Source organism: Bos javanicus, chromosome 15 (genome assembly GCF_032452875.1).
Source record: "Bos javanicus breed banteng chromosome 15, ARS-OSU_banteng_1.0, whole genome shotgun sequence".
Taxonomy (NCBI): domain Eukaryota; kingdom Metazoa; phylum Chordata; class Mammalia; order Artiodactyla; family Bovidae; genus Bos; species Bos javanicus.
This window is the reverse complement of record NC_083882.1, coordinates 48,197,210-48,214,959: the sequence shown is the minus strand read 5'-3', so window position 1 is coordinate 48,214,959 and position 17,750 is coordinate 48,197,210. Positions and strand designations below refer to the sequence as shown.

At 40.0% G+C, this 17,750-nt stretch overlaps 1 protein-coding gene and 1 long non-coding RNA gene across 4 annotated transcripts in view; one reads left to right on the top strand and one right to left on the bottom strand.

Annotated features, from left to right (window-relative positions):
• The first annotated feature begins 3,405 nt into the window (after nt 1–3,405).
• TRIM34 (tripartite motif containing 34) lies at nt 3,406–17,692 on the top strand. 3 transcript variants are annotated; one of them, XM_061380612.1, is made up of 8 exons: nt 3,407–3,536; nt 10,865–11,341; nt 11,964–12,059; nt 12,940–13,170; nt 14,266–14,288; nt 15,735–15,835; nt 16,122–16,148; nt 16,411–17,692. In XM_061380612.1, the coding sequence occupies exons 2-8, from the start codon at nt 10,925–10,927 to the stop codon at nt 16,980–16,982; spliced, it is 1,467 nt and encodes a 488-aa protein (XP_061236596.1). In that variant the 5' UTR covers nt 3,407–3,536; nt 10,865–10,924; the 3' UTR covers nt 16,983–17,692. The 3 variants fall into 3 exon arrangements, with proteins under 3 accessions (XP_061236598.1, XP_061236596.1, XP_061236597.1); XM_061380613.1 differs by having other exon boundaries at nt 3,522–3,611; XM_061380614.1 differs by lacking the exon at nt 12,940–13,170 and having other exon boundaries at nt 3,406–3,536.
• LOC133226744 (uncharacterized) overlaps nt 6,413–17,750 on the bottom strand; it is a 21,734-nt gene continuing 10,396 nt past the window's right edge. The window contains exon 2 of the long non-coding RNA XR_009729621.1: nt 6,413–6,783. This is a non-coding gene — a long non-coding RNA (uncharacterized LOC133226744). The remainder of the gene's footprint in view (nt 6,784–17,750) is intronic.

Here is a 17,750-nt window from a genome sequence, read left to right as displayed (position 1 = left end):
CCATGTTGTCCTTATTGCTCTTTATCATTTTTTACAAATAACATAATACTCTGTGTTTTCACTGTCACATTTTGAGTATTTGCCTCTTTTTAGTTTATTGTTAATATTTTTATAAACTTAAAAAAATATTTTTATAAACTTTTAAATATTAATAGCTATGTGTAAGTCTTTTCTCTTGTTTCTTTTTTATTGGTTACTCACAGAAAATTCTCCTTAAGCTTGAAAGCTTTGAGCCTTTGAGTATTATTCACATCTGTCTACTTTCACCTCCTCATCCTTAAATTAGGATTATTTAATCAAAATTATGAAGTTCATATTAAATTAGGTTAATTTAATATGAAGTTCATATTAAATTAAATTAGATTAAATAGGCTAATATATGTAAAGTATCTAGAATGGTGTCAGGCATATAGTGTTATATGTATTTGATGTATAATAATAATTATTATATTTTTGTTTGTCTTAAGATATCTTTATTTCACATTCAGCAATTTTTTTAAAAAGCTTTTTATTCTGAAGTAATTTTAGATTAATTATCATTAATAAATAATTAAATGTAAGATTTTATTTTTCTAGAGTAAATGCTCAAGCACACAATTCTGTGTTGTAGGATAAGTTTGTGTTTATTTTTGTAAGAAGACACCAGACTGTTTTCCTGAGTGGCTCCATTTTAATATATCCCCACCAGCAGTGTATGAGTGATTCAGATCTTCCGTTTCCTCATCAACATTTGGTGTCATCACTATTTTTTATTTCAGTTAGTTTGTTTTTCATTGTAGTTTTAATTTGCATATTTCTAAATGTTGATTATGTACATTTTTCATGCTCTTGTTTGCCACCTGAGTGCTCCTCTTTAGTGAGATGTCAGTTCACGTGTTTTGCCTGTTGTTTTTTTTTTTTTTTTAATGTTTATTTATTTATTTAGGGCTCTCCCAGGTCTTAGCTGTGGCACATGGGATATTCGATCTCCATTGCAGCATGTAGTATCTTTGGTTGCAGCACGAAAATTCTTAGTTGCAGCATATGGGATCTACTGCCCTGGTCAGGGATTAAACCTGGGCCCCCTGCCTTGGGAGCATGGAGTCTTAGCCACTGGACCATCAGGGAAGTCCCATTGCCTGTTTTTTAACTGGATTCTTTTTTTCTTTTTAACTGTTAAGTTTAGGGAGTGCTTTTTTTTTTTTTTAATATAATTTAAATAAAAGGCATTTGTCACATGTGTGGTTTGCAGATAGATTTTCCCAGCCTGCAGCTTGTCTTTACATCTTAAGAGAGACTTTTTCAGAGTAAATGTTTCTAATTTTTAAAACTTCTTAAATTTTTTCAAGTTGATAAGTCTAATTTATTAATTTTTGCTTTTCTGAGTTCGGCTGTTGGTGTCACCTGAAAACTCTTTACCTAGTTCTAGTTTCTAGGGATTTTCTTTCTTACAAAATTTTTCTAAATGTTTTATGAATATTTATTTTATATTTAAGTCAGTGACCAACTTTGAATTAATTTTTGTATAAGGGGTTAAATTTGGGTCAAGACTCATATATATTTATTTTTTTCCTTTGGATGTTCATTGCTTCTTGGTTAATGTAGCCAAATATTAAACTTTAACATGAAGTACAGTGACACGTTAGTTTTTCTTTAATTGTTTTAAATACTTTAAGTCTTTTTTATTTCTTTCCTTATAAATTTTGGAATAAGTGTATCTATATCTACAAAAATTCTTGCTGAGATTTTGATAGAATTTTATTAAATATATATATATTCTGTAAAAATTGATACCTGATCTCCCTTATTTTGAGTCTTCAAATTCATAAGTCAATTATGCCTCTCCATTTATATGCTTCCTTTTATTTTTTATCAGCACTTCCTAATTTTCAGCATACATATCCTATCCGAAAAGCTTTATACCTATGTACTTTTTTCTTTTGCTCCAAGTGTTATTTGGATGTAAAAAACAGCATATGTCAGTGTGAAACATAGGTCATAACTACTGATCTATTTATCTAACCCTATAACTTGTTGTCTATTGATTTTATTCTAGTTTTCATTATCTAAATGAAAAAGGAATAATCAATTTCTTAAAAGTAGTCAAAGGATAGGTCCACTTATAATGGATACAGAAATTTTTGCAAGAAAGTTGTTAAAATTTCAACAATTTGGGGGACTCTCTTTCTGCGTTGGATTTGTCCTTCATCTCTAAGTATGAGTCAGAAGATGGGAAAGGGCAGAAGGGATATTACACCTTGGAAAGCAGTTTCCAAAGGTCGCATTTTTTCTTATGTAATGTGTTTTCCAAGAGTACAGGAGAACCCAGGATTTCCTCAATGAATACAGCACAAAAAATTAGCCTAGGGACTTCTCTTGTGGTGCAGTGGATAAGAATCTGCCTGCCAATGCAGGGGACACAGTTTCGATGCCCGGTCCAGTAAGGTTCCACATGCTGCAGAGCAACTAAGCCCATGTGCCACAACTATTGAGTCCATGCTCTAGAGCCCATGAGTCACAACTGCTGAGTCTGCATACTGTAACTACTGAAGCCCATGCACCTAGAACCTGTGCTCTGCAAGAAGAGCTACCACAAAAGCCTGTGCACTAAAATGAAGAGTAGCCCCCACTCACTGCAACTAGAAGAAGCCCCCACACAACAACAAAGATTCAGTGTAACCAAAAATAAAATAAATAAATTTTTAAAAAGGGATTAAAAAAAATTAGTCCTTTAATTGTATTTCCTCAATAAAGCTAAATAAATAGATAAATAAATAAAAATTTTCATGGAGACATAGTGTTCTAGGATTATCCTGTGCCCAAGAAGGTGGGAGACTTTTGATAGGGACTTCTCTGCTCAAGGTTGTTCCCACCAGGTGTGGTTTCAACTCCCATCTCCTAGGAGATGGTGTAATGCTTTTGGGGAGCAAGTCGAACACTGGACAGGAAGGGTTGATTCAAATTGGTTGATTGGGGGACTTTCCTGGTAGTCCAGTGGTTAAGACTCTGTACTCCCAAAGAAGGTGGCCCAGGTTTGATCCCTGGTCAGGGGACTAGATCCTACCTACCACAATGAAGATTGAAGATCCCACATGCCACAACTAAGATATATCACAGCCAAATAAATATTTGTTTTAAATGGTAGAATGATTGAGGGCCTGTGCACAATTATGAAAGTGGTGAAGACCCTCCACTTCTAGCTGGTCTAGGAAACAGAGATGGCTAAACAGAATTTCTCAACCTTGGCATTTTGGACAGAACACTGTTGTGGGAGTGATCCTGTGCATTATAGAATGGTTGGCTGTATCCCTGGTCTCTGTCCACTAGATGGCAGAAGCATCCCCCACAACCAAATTTGTCACAGAGGCCAAAGGCCCCTCCCCTCTTGAGAACCTCTGGGTTAAAGCATTACTCTCTCCCCAGTGGCCCTAAGGGACAGCTGCCAACTTGGCCCAGAGTTCCTCCCCTCTTCCTCTTCCTGCCAGGCCAAGATTTCACTTTCGTTTCTCTGCCAGCTCCTCATAAGAAACTGCTTCATGCAGACTGAGCCCTATTTGGTGAGTGAATTCTGACCTTGATTGCCCCTGCTTTTCTTCACCACTGAAACCAAGAGTCTTCTCTGGAAGCTGAAGGTGTGTGGGGAGGTTTGTGGAGGCACAGAGGGCGGGAGACTCTGGAAGGAAAGTACTAGGCTTAATTGGATGAGTTTAGATTGTGGCCCAGGCTTGCACTGAAGGTCAAAAAAGCCAACTTGCAGGCTTCCTGCTGAGTGCAGACAGATGGCAGCTCTGAGCCTAGAGAAGGAACGGCCTGGAAAGAAGTGAGTGTGGAAGAGGCAGAGGGCCTTGCTCACTTCCTGGGGAGCACTTATTTCTCCAGGCTGAGTCCATCTGCATCTCTTTCCTACACCATAGCTTTGATTGTCTACCTTCCTGAGAGGAAATAGAATCCCCTCTCTGTGTGTCTCTCTGTGTGTTTACTTTCTCTCTGTGTGTGTGTCTCTCTCTCTCATAAAGAGATGAACAGAAAATCTACTCACCTCCACCTCCTCAGAAGAAAACCTAGTGAAGGAGGTCCCTGTTTTCCAACTGTGTGAAGCCCCAGCTTCTTGTATGGAGCATCAGACAGAATGGAGCCTTGGGAACATGGCCAGGGGCAATGTTGAACTTGATCCTTTTGCCCTCCTCCTGGCACCACTGAGGGGCGTCTGTGGCCCTCCTGACATCCCCTCAGCTTCTGTCCTGCCTATGTTATGACAATTGCCCACCTCTGTGGCTTCCACTTATCATGTGTCCCACTGAGGTCCAGTCTCAGGAATCTGCTTGCACTTCCCTGAATAGACCTACTTCTCTCTCTTCAGTAGTCTCTGCTGCCTTGGAGCTTTTCTTCTTTCTTCTTCCACTTTGGCACACCTTTGAAGTGATTGTTCCCTCAATTACTTATTATTTACAATAGACCACTAATTAATAAGGAGTTGATTATTGCTCAGAAGGAGCCCAAAGACTCAGTGGTCTTGCCAAGAAGTTTGCTCTTATCGATTTACACTAAGGATGTCCCATCTTAAGCTCGCATTTCACAGTGATTGATATCTTTCTTTATTGTTATTATCCTATCTTATTTTTTTAATTTTAAAATTTATTTTATTGAAGTGTAGTTGATTTACAATGTTGTGTTAATTTCTGCTAGGCAGAAAAGTGATCCAGTTATACATATATATTATTTTTTATATGCTTTTCCATTAGGTTTATCATAGGATATTGAGTATAGTTCCCTGTGCCATAGAGTGGGACCTTAAAGTCCATTTATAGAAGAATGGATAAAGAAGCTGTGCTACATATACACAAGGATTGATATCTTACTTACATTCTGATACATGGCCTCTCTGTTCTGTGTGCCTACTTTTCAGAAGTTATTGTTACTGCCTTTCTGTGAGTCTATGCCTTACTCTTGAATAGGATCCACTTCTCCCCAGATAACAACTGTCTTCTCAGGGTCAAAAATAAGGTGCAATAAATAGGAGGAAAATAGATTTATTCATTTATTTTTAAGATGTAGTTCATAGGAACTAAAGTAGGCTGCTGGTTTTAAAAGTACAATGAATATCCATTCAACATACAATAAATGTTAAATACATATAGTAGCTTACATTAGAGCTGGGAAGAGATTGTAAACAAACAAACTAAATGTAGTATATAAGAAGATGATTAATATTATGGAGGAACATTTTTTAAATGTTGACTCAGGCTGAGGGATCTGCAAAGACCCAGTAAAGGTCTTGCAATTTTAAGTAGTGCTCTTGAAGCCTCATTGATTTGTTTTTTACAAATTCTGGTCACACCCTGTGGCATGTAGGACCTAGGTTCCCCAACCAGGGATCGAACTTGCATCTCTTGCATTGGAAGGTGGAGTCAACCACTGGACCAATAGGGAAGTCCCAAAGGTCTCATTGTGAAAAGAAAATTGAGCACAATCTTACGAATGTGAGAGACTTAAAGGCCTGCTTTTCTCATTGGCAGTTCCTGACTCAGGAAACCCAGAGAAGTGTCTGGGATGTTGTCCAGAAGCTCCTAGGGCCATCCTTCCCTGCACTCCACTTTCTAGACACACTTTCATTTTACTGTCTAATCTGCAGAGAAGCATAGAGTTTACAATATCATGAATCCAGATATTAGGAGAAGACTCAAGTGTAGGAGGCATTCATTTGACACCATTACAACTCTCTGACCTGGGAATTCTATCAGGTAGATACTTCTTGTATTCCCTTCTCCATGTCCCTGAAAAATGGCTGCTGGGCTCTTGGGGTCATTCTTGGGTCTTGGTTGGCTCACTGCCCATGTTTGGGGGCTCTGGCTCCTCTGCATCTTTCTCCTTTTGCAGCCATTTATGGTGGCATCCACTTTGACATCAGTTCCTTGCAGCCAAACTCTAAACAGGAGATCCAAAGCCCCACAGTAGAATGCATGTTCTACTCTTCCCTCCTCTGTAGACTCTTAGTGTTTCTCAGTATTGAGTGGATTCTCAATAGAATGAAAACATATCATGCCAATGTTGGCTCATAGCTTCAGTTGTACAGTGCCATATTATGTAAACCTCTGGTTTTGCCAGTTATCAGAGCCTGATCTGACACGTAGTCACTGCAGCCAGGAGTTAACAACATATGGCCTTTAGACAATTTTCAGTATCTCTACCATTGGCTAGATTATACCCACCAGCTTTACTTCTCACCAGGTTCACTTCGTGGATGATTGGTGAAGTGGACAGATTTCTAGACCTAAATTTATCTCCATGCAGCTTTCATTATGCCCCTCTCCCCGATTCTTTAGAGAAAGAGTAAGTTTATAGCTTATGAAACCCTCAGATCTTTGTTTCAATATCAAACCTTTGCAACTGTATTCATTTCCTAGGACTGTCACAAACAAAAATGGATCACAAATTGGGTTGTTCAAGGAACAGAAATTTATTTTCTCACAGTTCAGGAGGCTAGAAGTCCAAAATCAAAGTGGTGGTAGACTTGTTTCTTTTCTGTAGGCTCCAAGGAGGAATCCATTCCATGTTCACCTCCTGTTTCTGGTGGCTTTCAGCAATCCTAGTCATTTCTTGCCTCGTGGCTGCACTACTCCAATCTCTGCCACCATCGCCACATGGCCTTCTTTCCAGCATGTCTGTGTGCCCTCTCGTCTTCTTAAAGGATATTGGTCATTGTGTTTATAGCCCACTTTGTATCAGTATAATCTCATCTCAACTTGATTACATCTGCAAAGACCTTGTTTTCAAATAAGCTCACATTCAAGCAAGTGAATGTATCTGCATAGGAGACAAAAAAACCCATCATAGCAAGTTCCAAGATATTAATATCTACTGAGATATTCCTTTATTTTTATTTCTGTAATTTTTTGCTTCATAGTTCCTTGTACTGAGTCCAGGTTCTGAGAGTCAGCATCGCCATGCTACCACTCTGTGACAGGACCTCTGATGACCACTAGCACTAGTTTCAGGGTTGGTTTGCCATTCCCACTCACGTATCTTAGCAGGGCAGAAGCCAACCAGGTTCACTTAGCCTAGCAGGGGCACAGAGGAGAAGAGACCCAGAAGTCAGTATGGCCGCCTCTGGTGGGCTCTGCATGAGGGGCCATATTGTAATATAGTAGGTACATCGTCTCTCTCTTCAGGTCATTTGCAAGAGAACAAGATCAGGTGGATATGTATGAAACTAACGTAGTTTAAGTAAGTTTTATGCCAGCAGATTGATTACCTTGTAAGAACCAGAAGCATAGCTTACAGGATCCTATAGGTGACCCTATAAGAGTCACAACTTCTTTGATGAAGCTGAGGTCTCTGTTTACTAAAAATAACAAAAATAAAGAACAGGAGAAGGTAATGCCAATGTCTTCCTTCTTACAGGAAGTAAAGACTTAAGCCTGATGATAATCCTTCATTCCCATATACACAATCTCTAACTCCCAAGCCTCTCATTTTTTCTCATCTCTCACTCTCTTCTGCTTCTCTCTATTGTTTCCATCAACTTGTCCTACAAACTTCCATCACTGAATCTCTGCTCTTTGGAAGGAGACTTCACATCATGTAGGAATTGTAAAATTTCTGGTCCCTTCTGGGTTCTTGCCATTCTGAAAGCCTAGCAGCTCTCTGTATACCAGTCAGGCTGACATTTTAAAGCAGGTCAAAGATGCCGTGCCTTTCACTAACAGGACATTCACATAGGTCACTCCTTTTCTCTAAAATATTATTTTCCTCTCATTTCATATTCCCTTCTCATCATTCAACTTTCGATTAAAATCTTACTTATTCAGCAGCAATATCTTCGATATTCTCCTATTTGGAAAATTATGTGATTTCTCAAAACTATGTACCTCTAGGTTTATCACACCCACCAGGCCTCTGAAAGAAGACCCTGAAGACACTATGAGTGAAGTGAGTGAAGTCGCTCAGTTGTGTCTGACTCCTTGGGACCCCATCAGGCTCCTCCAGGCAAGAATACTGGAGTGGGTTGCCATTTCCTTCTCCAGGAGATCTTCCCGCCCCAGGGATTGAACTTGGGTCTCCCGTATTCACTTTACTGTCTGAGCCACCAGGGAAGTCACCCCAATTCAACTTATTGATTTCAATGATCTTTGTAAGTCACTTGATTCTATTTATGCATCTGAATAAAGGGAGTACTCATTTCACAAGGATTTTTGTATGCAAAATAAATAGGTTGAAGTGACTTATAAATTCTAACTGGCTAGACAATTGTTACAAATAGCTGTGAAAAGAAGAGAAGTAAAAGGCAAAGGAGAAAAGGAAAGATATACCCATTTGAATGCAGACTTCCAAAGAATAGCAAGGAGAGATAAGAAAGCCTTCCTCCTAGATCAGTGCAAAGAAATAGAGGAAAACAATAGAATGGGAAAGACTAGAGATCTCTTCAAGAAAATCAGAGATACCGAAGGAACATTTCATGCAAAGATGGGCTCAATAAAGGACAAAAATGGTATGGACTTAACAGAAGCAGAAGATATTAAGAAGAAGTGACAAGAATACCCAGAAGAACTATACAAAAAAGATCTTCATGACCCAGATAATCACGATTGTGTGATCACTCACCTAGAGCCAGACATCCTGGAATGTGAAGTCAAATGGGCCTAGGAACCATCACTACGAACAAAGCTAGTGGAGGTGATAGAATTCCAGTTGAGCTATTTCAAATCCTAAAAGATGATGCTATGAAAATGCTGCACTCAATATGCCAGCAAATTTGGAAAACTCAGCAGTGGCCACAGGACTGGAAAAGGTCAATTTTCATTCCAATCCCAAAGAAAGGCAATGCCAAAGAATGCTCAAACTACCCCACAATTGCACTCATCTCACATACTAGTAAAATAATGCTCAAAATTCTCCAAGCTAGGCTTCAACAGTATGTAAACCGTGACCTTCCAGATGTTCAAGTTGGAGTTAGAAAAGGCAGAGGAACCAGAGATCAAATTGGCAACATCCGTTGGATCATGGAAAAAGCAAGAGAGTTCCAGAAGAACATCTACTTCTGTTTTATTGACTATGCCAAAGCCTTTGACTGTGTGGATCACAACAAACTCTGGAAAATTCTTAAAGATATGCTAATACAAGACCACCTGACCTGCCTCTTGAGAAATCTGTATGCAGGTCAGGAAGCAACAGTTAGAACTGGACATGGAACAACAGACTGGTTCCAAATCGGGAAAGGAGTATATCAAGGCTGTATGTTGTCACCCTGCTTATTTTACTTATATGCAAGTACATCATGAGAAATGCTGGGCTGGATGAAGCACAAGCTGGAATCAAGATTGCTGGGAGAAATATCAATAACGTCAGATATGCAGATGACACCACTCTTATGGCAGAAAGTGAAGAACTAAACAGCCTCTTGATGAAAGTGAAAGAGGAGAGTGAAAAAGTTGGCTTAAAGCTCAACATTCAGAAAACTGAATTAAGACCATGGCATCTGGTCCCATCACTTCATGGCCAATAGATGCAGAAACAATGGAAACAGTGAGAGGCTTTATTTCTGGGGCTCCAAAATCATTGCAGATGGTGACTGCAGCCATGAAATTAAAGGACACTTACTTCTAGGAAGATAAGTTATAACCAGCCTAGACAGCATATTAAAAAGCAGAGACATTACTTTGCCAACAAAGGTCCATCTAGTCAAAGCTATGGTTTTTCAAGTAGTCATGTATGGATGTGAGAGTTGGACTATAAAGAAAGCTGAGCACCAAAGAATTGATGCTTTTGAACTGTGGTGTTGGAGAAGACTCTTGAGAGTCCCTTCGACTGCAAGCAGATCTCACTTGTCCATCCTAAAGGAAATCAGTCCCGAACATTCATTGGAAGGACTGATGCTGAAGTTGAAACTCCAATACTTTGACTACCTGATGCAAAGAACTCACTCCTTGGAAAAGACCCTGATGCTGGGAAAGATTGAAGGTGGAAGAAGAATGGGGACGACAGAGGATGAGATGGTTGGATGGCATCACCGACTCAATGGGCATGAGTTTGAGTAGACTCCAGCAGTTGGTTATGGACAGGGAGGCCTAGTGTGCTGCAGTCCCTGGAGTCACAAATAGTCAGATCCAACTAAGCAACTGAACTGAACTGAGACAATTTTTAGTCATAAAATTACTTTCCTTTTATAATGTTTACTCTGTCTGTGTGTGTCTCTGGGGAGTGAGTGTAAGTATGTGGGAGGACTCCTTATGGAAAGGTATATTGGGAGAGACAGATGGGAAAATTGATTGATTGATCCATAGATAAATCTTTACTGGAAAACTATCTGTGCTCCTAAAGCTCACCTATAGGAGAACAGCTAATTAATGGAAAGAAAAGAGGAAATGCTGATTTTTTTTTTTTAAAGGTCTAATTTCCTCTGGAGAAGTGAGAAGATCCTTTATGTATTCAGCAAACATCATGTTCCCTGTGCTAGGCATTAGGGATACAGCAGTGAATAAAAACAAGTGCCTAATCTACACAGATTGCATTTTTGGAGTAGGATACTTCAAGAAAGGTATCATATATTATACAGTGATAATAAGAAAAAGATGGTAAGTGCACACCAAGTGATGTATTGATGCTTGTGCTGTAGATGAGTTAATCGCATAAGGCCCTGCAAAGGAGAGGCCATGTAAGGAGGGAGTCAGATGAAGCATAACAGGAAGTCATGCAAATATCAAGTCATGCAAAAACAAACTGCAAAAGCCCTGAGGCATTAGTGGATTTCTCAGGCCATTAATTCCATTTGTTCTTTCTTGTTCTTCTGTATTTCAGTCTTAACCAGTTTTTAATGTCTGCATGATTGAAATCTTTTTTATCTATGCCAGTCTTACATATCTCTTTTCAATCTGCCCATCCATCCCAGAATCCTTAAGCAAGAAGAGCTCCAGAAGTTTGGATAGGAGGAAGCCAGGGAGCAGCTGCTATGGCTTTAAATACTGTGATGAACCTACAGGAAGAGGTATCCTGTCCCATCTGCAGGGAGCTTTTAACAGAACCCCTAAGTCTAGGCTGTGGTCACAGCTTCTGCCAGACTTGCATCACTAACAAGGAGACAGACATCAGCCTAGGAGGGGACAGCAGCTGTCCTGTGTGTGGTACGCGGTACTCACTTGGAAACCTGTGGCCTAATCTGCACCTGGCCAACATAGTGGAGAGATTCAGAAAGGTCAAGCTGAGCCCAGAGGAGGGGCAGAAGACAGGTCTCTGTGTGTACCATGAAGAGAAACTCCTACTCTTCTGTAAGGAAGACAGAAAAGTCATTTGTCGTCTTTGTGAACGATCTCAGGAGCACCATGGTCACCACACATTCCTCATGGAAGAGGCAGTCAAGGAAAGTCAGGTAGGACCCAGGATGGAAATTAGTACTTGGTGGAAAATCTCACCTTTTCATTTTCTCTGTTTGGCACCATAGTAGTGAGCTCTATAATCTCTGATGTATGTCTCTTAATGGTATGCTCAACTTCCAATGTCTGAAGGACATTTCTGTGTTTTTCTTTAGTTACATAAAGGAGGAGCCAAAAGTATAGACTCTTGGCTGAAAGTGAGAGGTTTTCTTCTTTTGTCTCTTTCGTTGTATTGATTGGCAATTCCTTCACCAGATTAGCTCTAGTTGCTGAGATTAGCTCTCAGCAGAATGGGTGCTGTTGAAGATTGTGGATTGGATATAGAAAGAGTGTCAATAAGAAAAAAGGACATTCCTTGCAAGAGCAGAATCAATAATTACTCTAAAAAAAAAGAGAGAGAATTGGCAAGGATAGTGACTTTCACCACTTAGGAATAAACAATGCATTTACCTTCTCAGATTTTCTTCTATCTCATGTCATCAATTTTAATGATGAGATTCAAACTGGTTTCCATAAACTGGTCTCTTCTGAGATCAGCATGGTTTCTTCCCTGTTTATTCTCTGTCCAGGTGCTGAAAAAGCCCAAAGTTTGATGCTAATGTAGTTCCTCCCTTATAGGAGATGCTCCAAGCAGCTCTGACGAGGCTGAGGAAGGAGCAGCAGAAGGCTGAGAAGTTGGAAGCTGACATCAGAGAAGAGAGAACTTCCTGGAAGGTGGGAGGAGACTCTTCCCAATGCATTTCTGAGTTAGGAGTCAGCACAACTGTCTCTCCTCCTGTCCTAATCATTAGGAAGCCCCTTCCTCTTATCACCTGGCATTAAATGAGTCCAGGTGCCATTTTATTTGTTCTCTCCTTTGTCCTTTCCCTGTGGGAAGTAGGGTCTAGAGAGTGGATATGTTTCAAACATACACAGAGTTTTGGAATTCAACATGAAGACTGACTTTATGGTGAGTCTGTGTTGTTGTGCTCAGTTGCTTCAGTCGTGTCTGACTCTTTGCAACCCTATGGACTGTAGCCTGCCAGGCTCCTCTGTTCATGAGATTCTCCAGGCAAGAATACTGGAATGGGTTGCCATTCCCTTCACAGGGGATTTTCCTGTTTCAGGGACTGAACCCAAGTCTCCTGAGTCTCCTGCATTGCACACATGTTCTTTGCCACTGAGCCACCAGGGAAGCCCTCTATGGTGAAGAAGCCTGGAGAATTCTGTCTTCCATTCCACCTGCAAGTCTCTGACACCTTCAGTGGAAGACAATGGCAAAAGACTGAGCTTTTTCTCAAGGTTCAAACTTAGGGACTGTAGTAATACAGGGAGGCATGAATGTCTAGGACAGCTATCCAGAACTCAAACCTCACTCAGACTTTACATTTTGGCCCAGGGTTGGCAGATAAGATTGTCTGAGACCTTTTTGATTTGTACTGAGGGAAAATAATAGAAAAAAAAAAATCTGAGCTTTCCCCAAAATTGCTTGCCTACTTTAACTCCCCTCCTGGTAAGAAGCCCCTGAAAAATATTTTCCTGGCTCTTAATCCCTTACACAGTAGACTCCCCAGCTGACAAATTCATTCCCTCTCCCCCTTGTCTAACCTTACAGTATCAGATTCAGACTGAGAGACAAAGGATACAAACAGAGTTTAATCAGCTTAGAAGCATCCTAGACAGTGAGGAGCAAAGAGAATTGCAGAAATTGGAGGAAGAGGAGAAGAAGACCCTGGATAGCTTGGCTGTGGCTGAGGCTGAGCTGGTTCAGCAGGGCGAGCTGCTGAAGGAGCTCATCTCAGATCTGGAGCGCCGCAGTGAATGGTCAACTGTGGAGCTGCTGCAGGTGAGGAGGGCCATCCAACCTGCGGTTCTGAACCCGTGTCAGTTACCTTCTCGTCTGTGTCCTTGAGTTCTAATCCTGTTGTTGTCACTAAGAGGCTCTTTTGAAATATTTATCAAGCTTATTTTCACTCATATTGATGGCTTTTCTAATGTTGAAGCAACCTGGCATTTCTGGGATAAATTCAAGTTGACTATGATGTATAATGGGCTTCCCAGGTGGCACTAGTGGTAAAGAACCTGCCTGCCAATGCAGGAGACATAATAGATCTGGGTTTGATCTTGGGAATGGTAACCTACTCCAATATTCTTGCCTGGAGAATCCCATGGACAAAGAAGCCTGGGAGGCTACAGTCCATAGAGTCGGAAAGAGTCAGATATGACTGAATCGACTTAGTATGCATGGACACATGATGTATAATCTTTTATATTTTGCTGGATTAAATTTTCTAGTGTTTCATTGAAAAAGTTTCATGTCTATATTCATAAGGGATATTAGCCTGTGGTTTACTTTTCTTGTAATGTCTTTGTCTCATTTTAGTATCAGAATAGTATTGGCCTCATGGAATGATTTGGAAAGTGTTTCCTCATCTTCTGTTTTTTGGAAGAATTTGTGAAGTATTTGTACTATTTTGTCTTTAAAACTATCAGAATTCACCAGTGAAGCCATCTAGAACTGGACTTTCCTTTACAGGAAGTTTTTGGTTTCCAGTCCAATCTCTACATGTTTTAGGTCTATTCAGTTTTTTTATTTCTCTCTGAATCAGTGTGGATAGTTTCTGTGTTTGAAGGAATTTGTCCATTTAATTTGCATTATCTAATTTGTTGGTATATAATTTTTCATAGCCTTTATAATCTTTTAATTTCTGTTAATTCAGTAGTACCGTCTCTTCTCTAATTCTTGTTTTAGTAATTTGCCTTCTATGTATTTTTTTCTTGAGATATCTAGCTAAAGAGTTATCTATTTTATTGATTTTTTCAAATAATTTCAAATAACTTTGACTGCTCTGTTTTTCTCTATAGTTTTCCTATTCTTTGTTTCCTTAATCCTGCTGTTTTATTTCTTCTCCTTGACTTGTGTTTTCTCTCTTCCTCCTAGGACATGAGTGGAATCATGAAATGGTGCGTATGGGTGATTAGGAGTCATGTTCATGTGGTATGAAGAAAAGTTGGTAGCCATAAGAGTTATCTGGTCAATCAGAATGAAAAATCTCCCCAAACAATGAAATTTTGATGTAGTATTATTTTAAATTGTGGTCATAGATGAGGATTTTAGTGTTCTATATTTTTTGAGAATGAGCCAGATTCTATGTTAATGAATCCGGTAGTTGGAATTCACAGAGTTAGGGTCTATAAGGGCAAAGAGGATAAAGGATTTTACTGTTAGACTCCTGTGACTTCACTCATTTATTTCACCCTCTGTTCTTCTTTGGTTTCTTTATTTCACTGGTGCTTGTGTTAGCACATGGGCCTTGTCAAGCCCTAAAATAGTTATGCGGGTCAGCTTTAAAGAGGAAAAAAAAATGTTTTGCTTTGTTTTAAATTTTGCCTACATAGAAGTAGAGTGGGACTACATCATTCCACAAGCAGACCTGAGCCTTGAGGTTATTGGTTTTGACTCTAGTGGCAATAATTAATCTTTTCCAAGTCACACATTTTAAAAACTTACACAGGAAAGTGTAGTCTTTGTGTCTAAAGTTTGCTGATCCATCTAGCAGCACCAAATTCTTTACAAACACATGAAGTTCTAACCATTTTCAGTTCAGTAGTCGTAACTTCTCCTTTGCCAGAAGTTTTTAACTTTTTCCCAGAACTCCTAAAAATCTCCAGTGTTGTTTGTGGGCCACACCCCTGGAAGTAAAGCTTTGAACCAGGGCACGGGCTTATCGGCTTTCCAAAAATAGACCCATACCACAGTCAGGATCTGTAGCCTCCCTACTGATCTGCCTGGGAATGTCCATCTGGGAGACCCATTAATGGTGTATGATGACTTTTCCATATTAGTACCATTTTAGAGGTAGCAAAGGGTTTCCCTGGTGATTCAGACAGTAAAAGAATCCATCTGCAATGCAGGAGACCTGGGTTGGGAAGACTCTGGAGGAAAGCATGAAGGAATACTCACTCCAGTATTCTTGCCTGGAGAATCCCCATGGACAGAAGAGCCTGATGGGCTACAGTCAATGGGGTCGCAAAGATTCGGACATGACTGAGCAACTAAGCACAGCACAGCACAGCACAGCACAGAGGTAGCAAAAGCCTTTCCTATACAGTATTTCACCTAGTTTCATATTCATTCCATGAAGTATCAAAAGAAGGGTTAATATATTCCATTTCTAGAAGGAGACAGGTTTTTATTTTACTTTTTTAAGTGAAGGTGTTCTTCCTAAGTGGGCAGGTAGACATGAGCACATTTCTTTTGGCTGCAGTGTCAGAGCCTTCACTTCTCCCCTCTTTGGGTTTCTCAGGGAGGAAGGTTTAAGAGCATCAGTGCATGGAAGGAGAGGAAGGCAGTGGTATTAAAAGGATGGAATGTAAGAGACGTAGGGTCAACATTTATGTCATCTCCAGGAGTGAGATCTGGACACTGAAGAAGCCAAAAACGGTTTCCAAGAAACTGAAGAATGTATTCCGGGTTCCAGATCTGCGTGGAATGCTGCACACGTTTAAAGGTGTGGAAGCCAGGGCAGGAGTGTGGATATGGGATTCTTGTGGTGCCAGGGACTAAATTTCGGCACAAGTCGGGGTTGAAAGAAGGAGGGTGTTCAGAGAAGGGGTATTGCTGAAGAGGATGTGGTTATATAAAAGGGAGAATGGCTAGGTTTCTGGTTCATCCTCTCATTCACCACTTCATAGCTTCACAGTGGTCCTACCCCTTACCCCACCCTAGAAAAGAAGTAGGTATCAGTGCTTAGTCACTTGCATCAATCAACATCATTGAATCTTTTATCATTTCAGACCTAACACGCGTCCAGTGCCACTGGGGTAAGAAGATTTATTGGGTCTTCAAATTACTGTGTTCTGACCCCATTTCCGAAGTTTGCAGTTTCAATTAGATTTGGTCATAGCCCCATGTGTTCACCTCCTGATACATGCATATAATATGTCACTCTAATGTTTGAACCCCTTTCCCCAGTCCATCAACACAAGTTTTTCACAGTCAATTGCCAAGTTCCCTCTTCACAATGTCACTGGATAAGCTTACCCTATATTTGTTATATGTTTTGATTTTTTTTTTCCTCTGCAGTGGACATCACATTGAATCCATTCAACCTAAATTTGAATCTTGTCCTTTCAGAAGATCAGAGACAAGTGCTATCTGTGCCAATATGGCCTGTTAAGTATTATAATTATGGTATCTTGGGCTGCCAGTATTTCTCCTCAGGGAAACACTACTGGGAAATAGATGTATCCGAGAAGAATGCCTGGATCCTAGGGGTATACTGTCGAATACGCTCCTGTAATATAAAGTTTGCTGTTCAACAAAGCACGAGTTATGAAAATGCTTACTCCATATACAGACCTCAATTTGGTTACTGGGTTATAGGGTTAAAGGATAAATTTAGATATGAAGCCTTTGAGGACTCTTCCACCACTCATCCTGACTCAAGAGTCTTAACTCTTTCCATGACTGTTCCTCCCCGTCATGTTGGTGTTTTTCTAGACTATGAAGCAGGCTCTGTCTCATTTTTCAATGTCACAAACCATGGGTCACTCATCTATAAGTTCTCTAAGTGCAACTTTTCTCGGAATGCCTATCCATATTTCAATCCTTGGGACTGTCCGGCTCCCATGACACTGTGCCCTCCAAGTTCGTGAAACTTTTGTTCCCGCTCCCACTTCTTATAGTGACCCTTGCCTTGGATTTCATCTTCTATACCTGAGCCGATCTGTGCCATTCACACCATCTCTTCCTTCCAGTCTCCCATCTCTACTTTAGAACTTGTGCTCATCTTTGGGATGCAGAGTGCATCTGCTTTGAGTTAGCAGACATGCTTAATTACCCATTGACTCTCTTTTGTATTCTCAAAGAGAGACCTCTAATCCCTTCTAAATAAAAAAACAGTAATGGTATAACGTCTTTGCCCTCATAATCCTCCATAAATTTCTTTTTTGACCACCAACCTAAAGAAACATGGCAAAGCCTGTCTGCCTCCATCTATGATATCCAGGACAATCTACAATCACTCCCCACCCACTACCATCAACTAAGTATTTGAGCGAATGTCTGTTGCCCAGGACACACTCAGTTTATCAAAGGGTCATGGAAAGGAAAACACAAGCAATATCTGTACACAGAATAATAATTTTATGTTCAGAGTGTTGGAGTTCTAATCCTGTCTTGACTTTACAAGGTGTGTAATGATGAAAAATTTCTGAGCTTCTTTTTCCTTAAGTACAAACTAGGGTTTAAAACTGTGCCTAACTCTTAAGACCATTGTGTAAAACTAAATGTCAGTGTAAAACAACTATTTAAGTGTCCTGTACAATTTAATAAAGATTTACTCTATGATTACGGAAAAGTATAAGCTGTGTCAATGTCCTGTGTACATATTTGTGTCCTTCAGATGAACAATAATGGACCTA

What these genes read in the sequence shown, in the direction of transcription:
- TRIM34 (XM_061380612.1), top strand. Translation starts at nt 10,925, where the DNA reads ATGGCTTTAAATACTGTGATGAACCTACAGGAAGAGGTATCCTGTCCC. An exon ending in AGGCAGTCAAGGAAAGTCAG is followed by an intron (nt 11,342 to 11,963) that starts GTAGGACCCAGG and finishes CCTCCCTTATAG; the next exon opens with GAGATGCTCCAAGCAGCTCT. An exon ending in AAGAGAGAACTTCCTGGAAG is followed by an intron (nt 12,060 to 12,939) that starts GTGGGAGGAGAC and finishes CTAACCTTACAG; the next exon opens with TATCAGATTCAGACTGAGAG.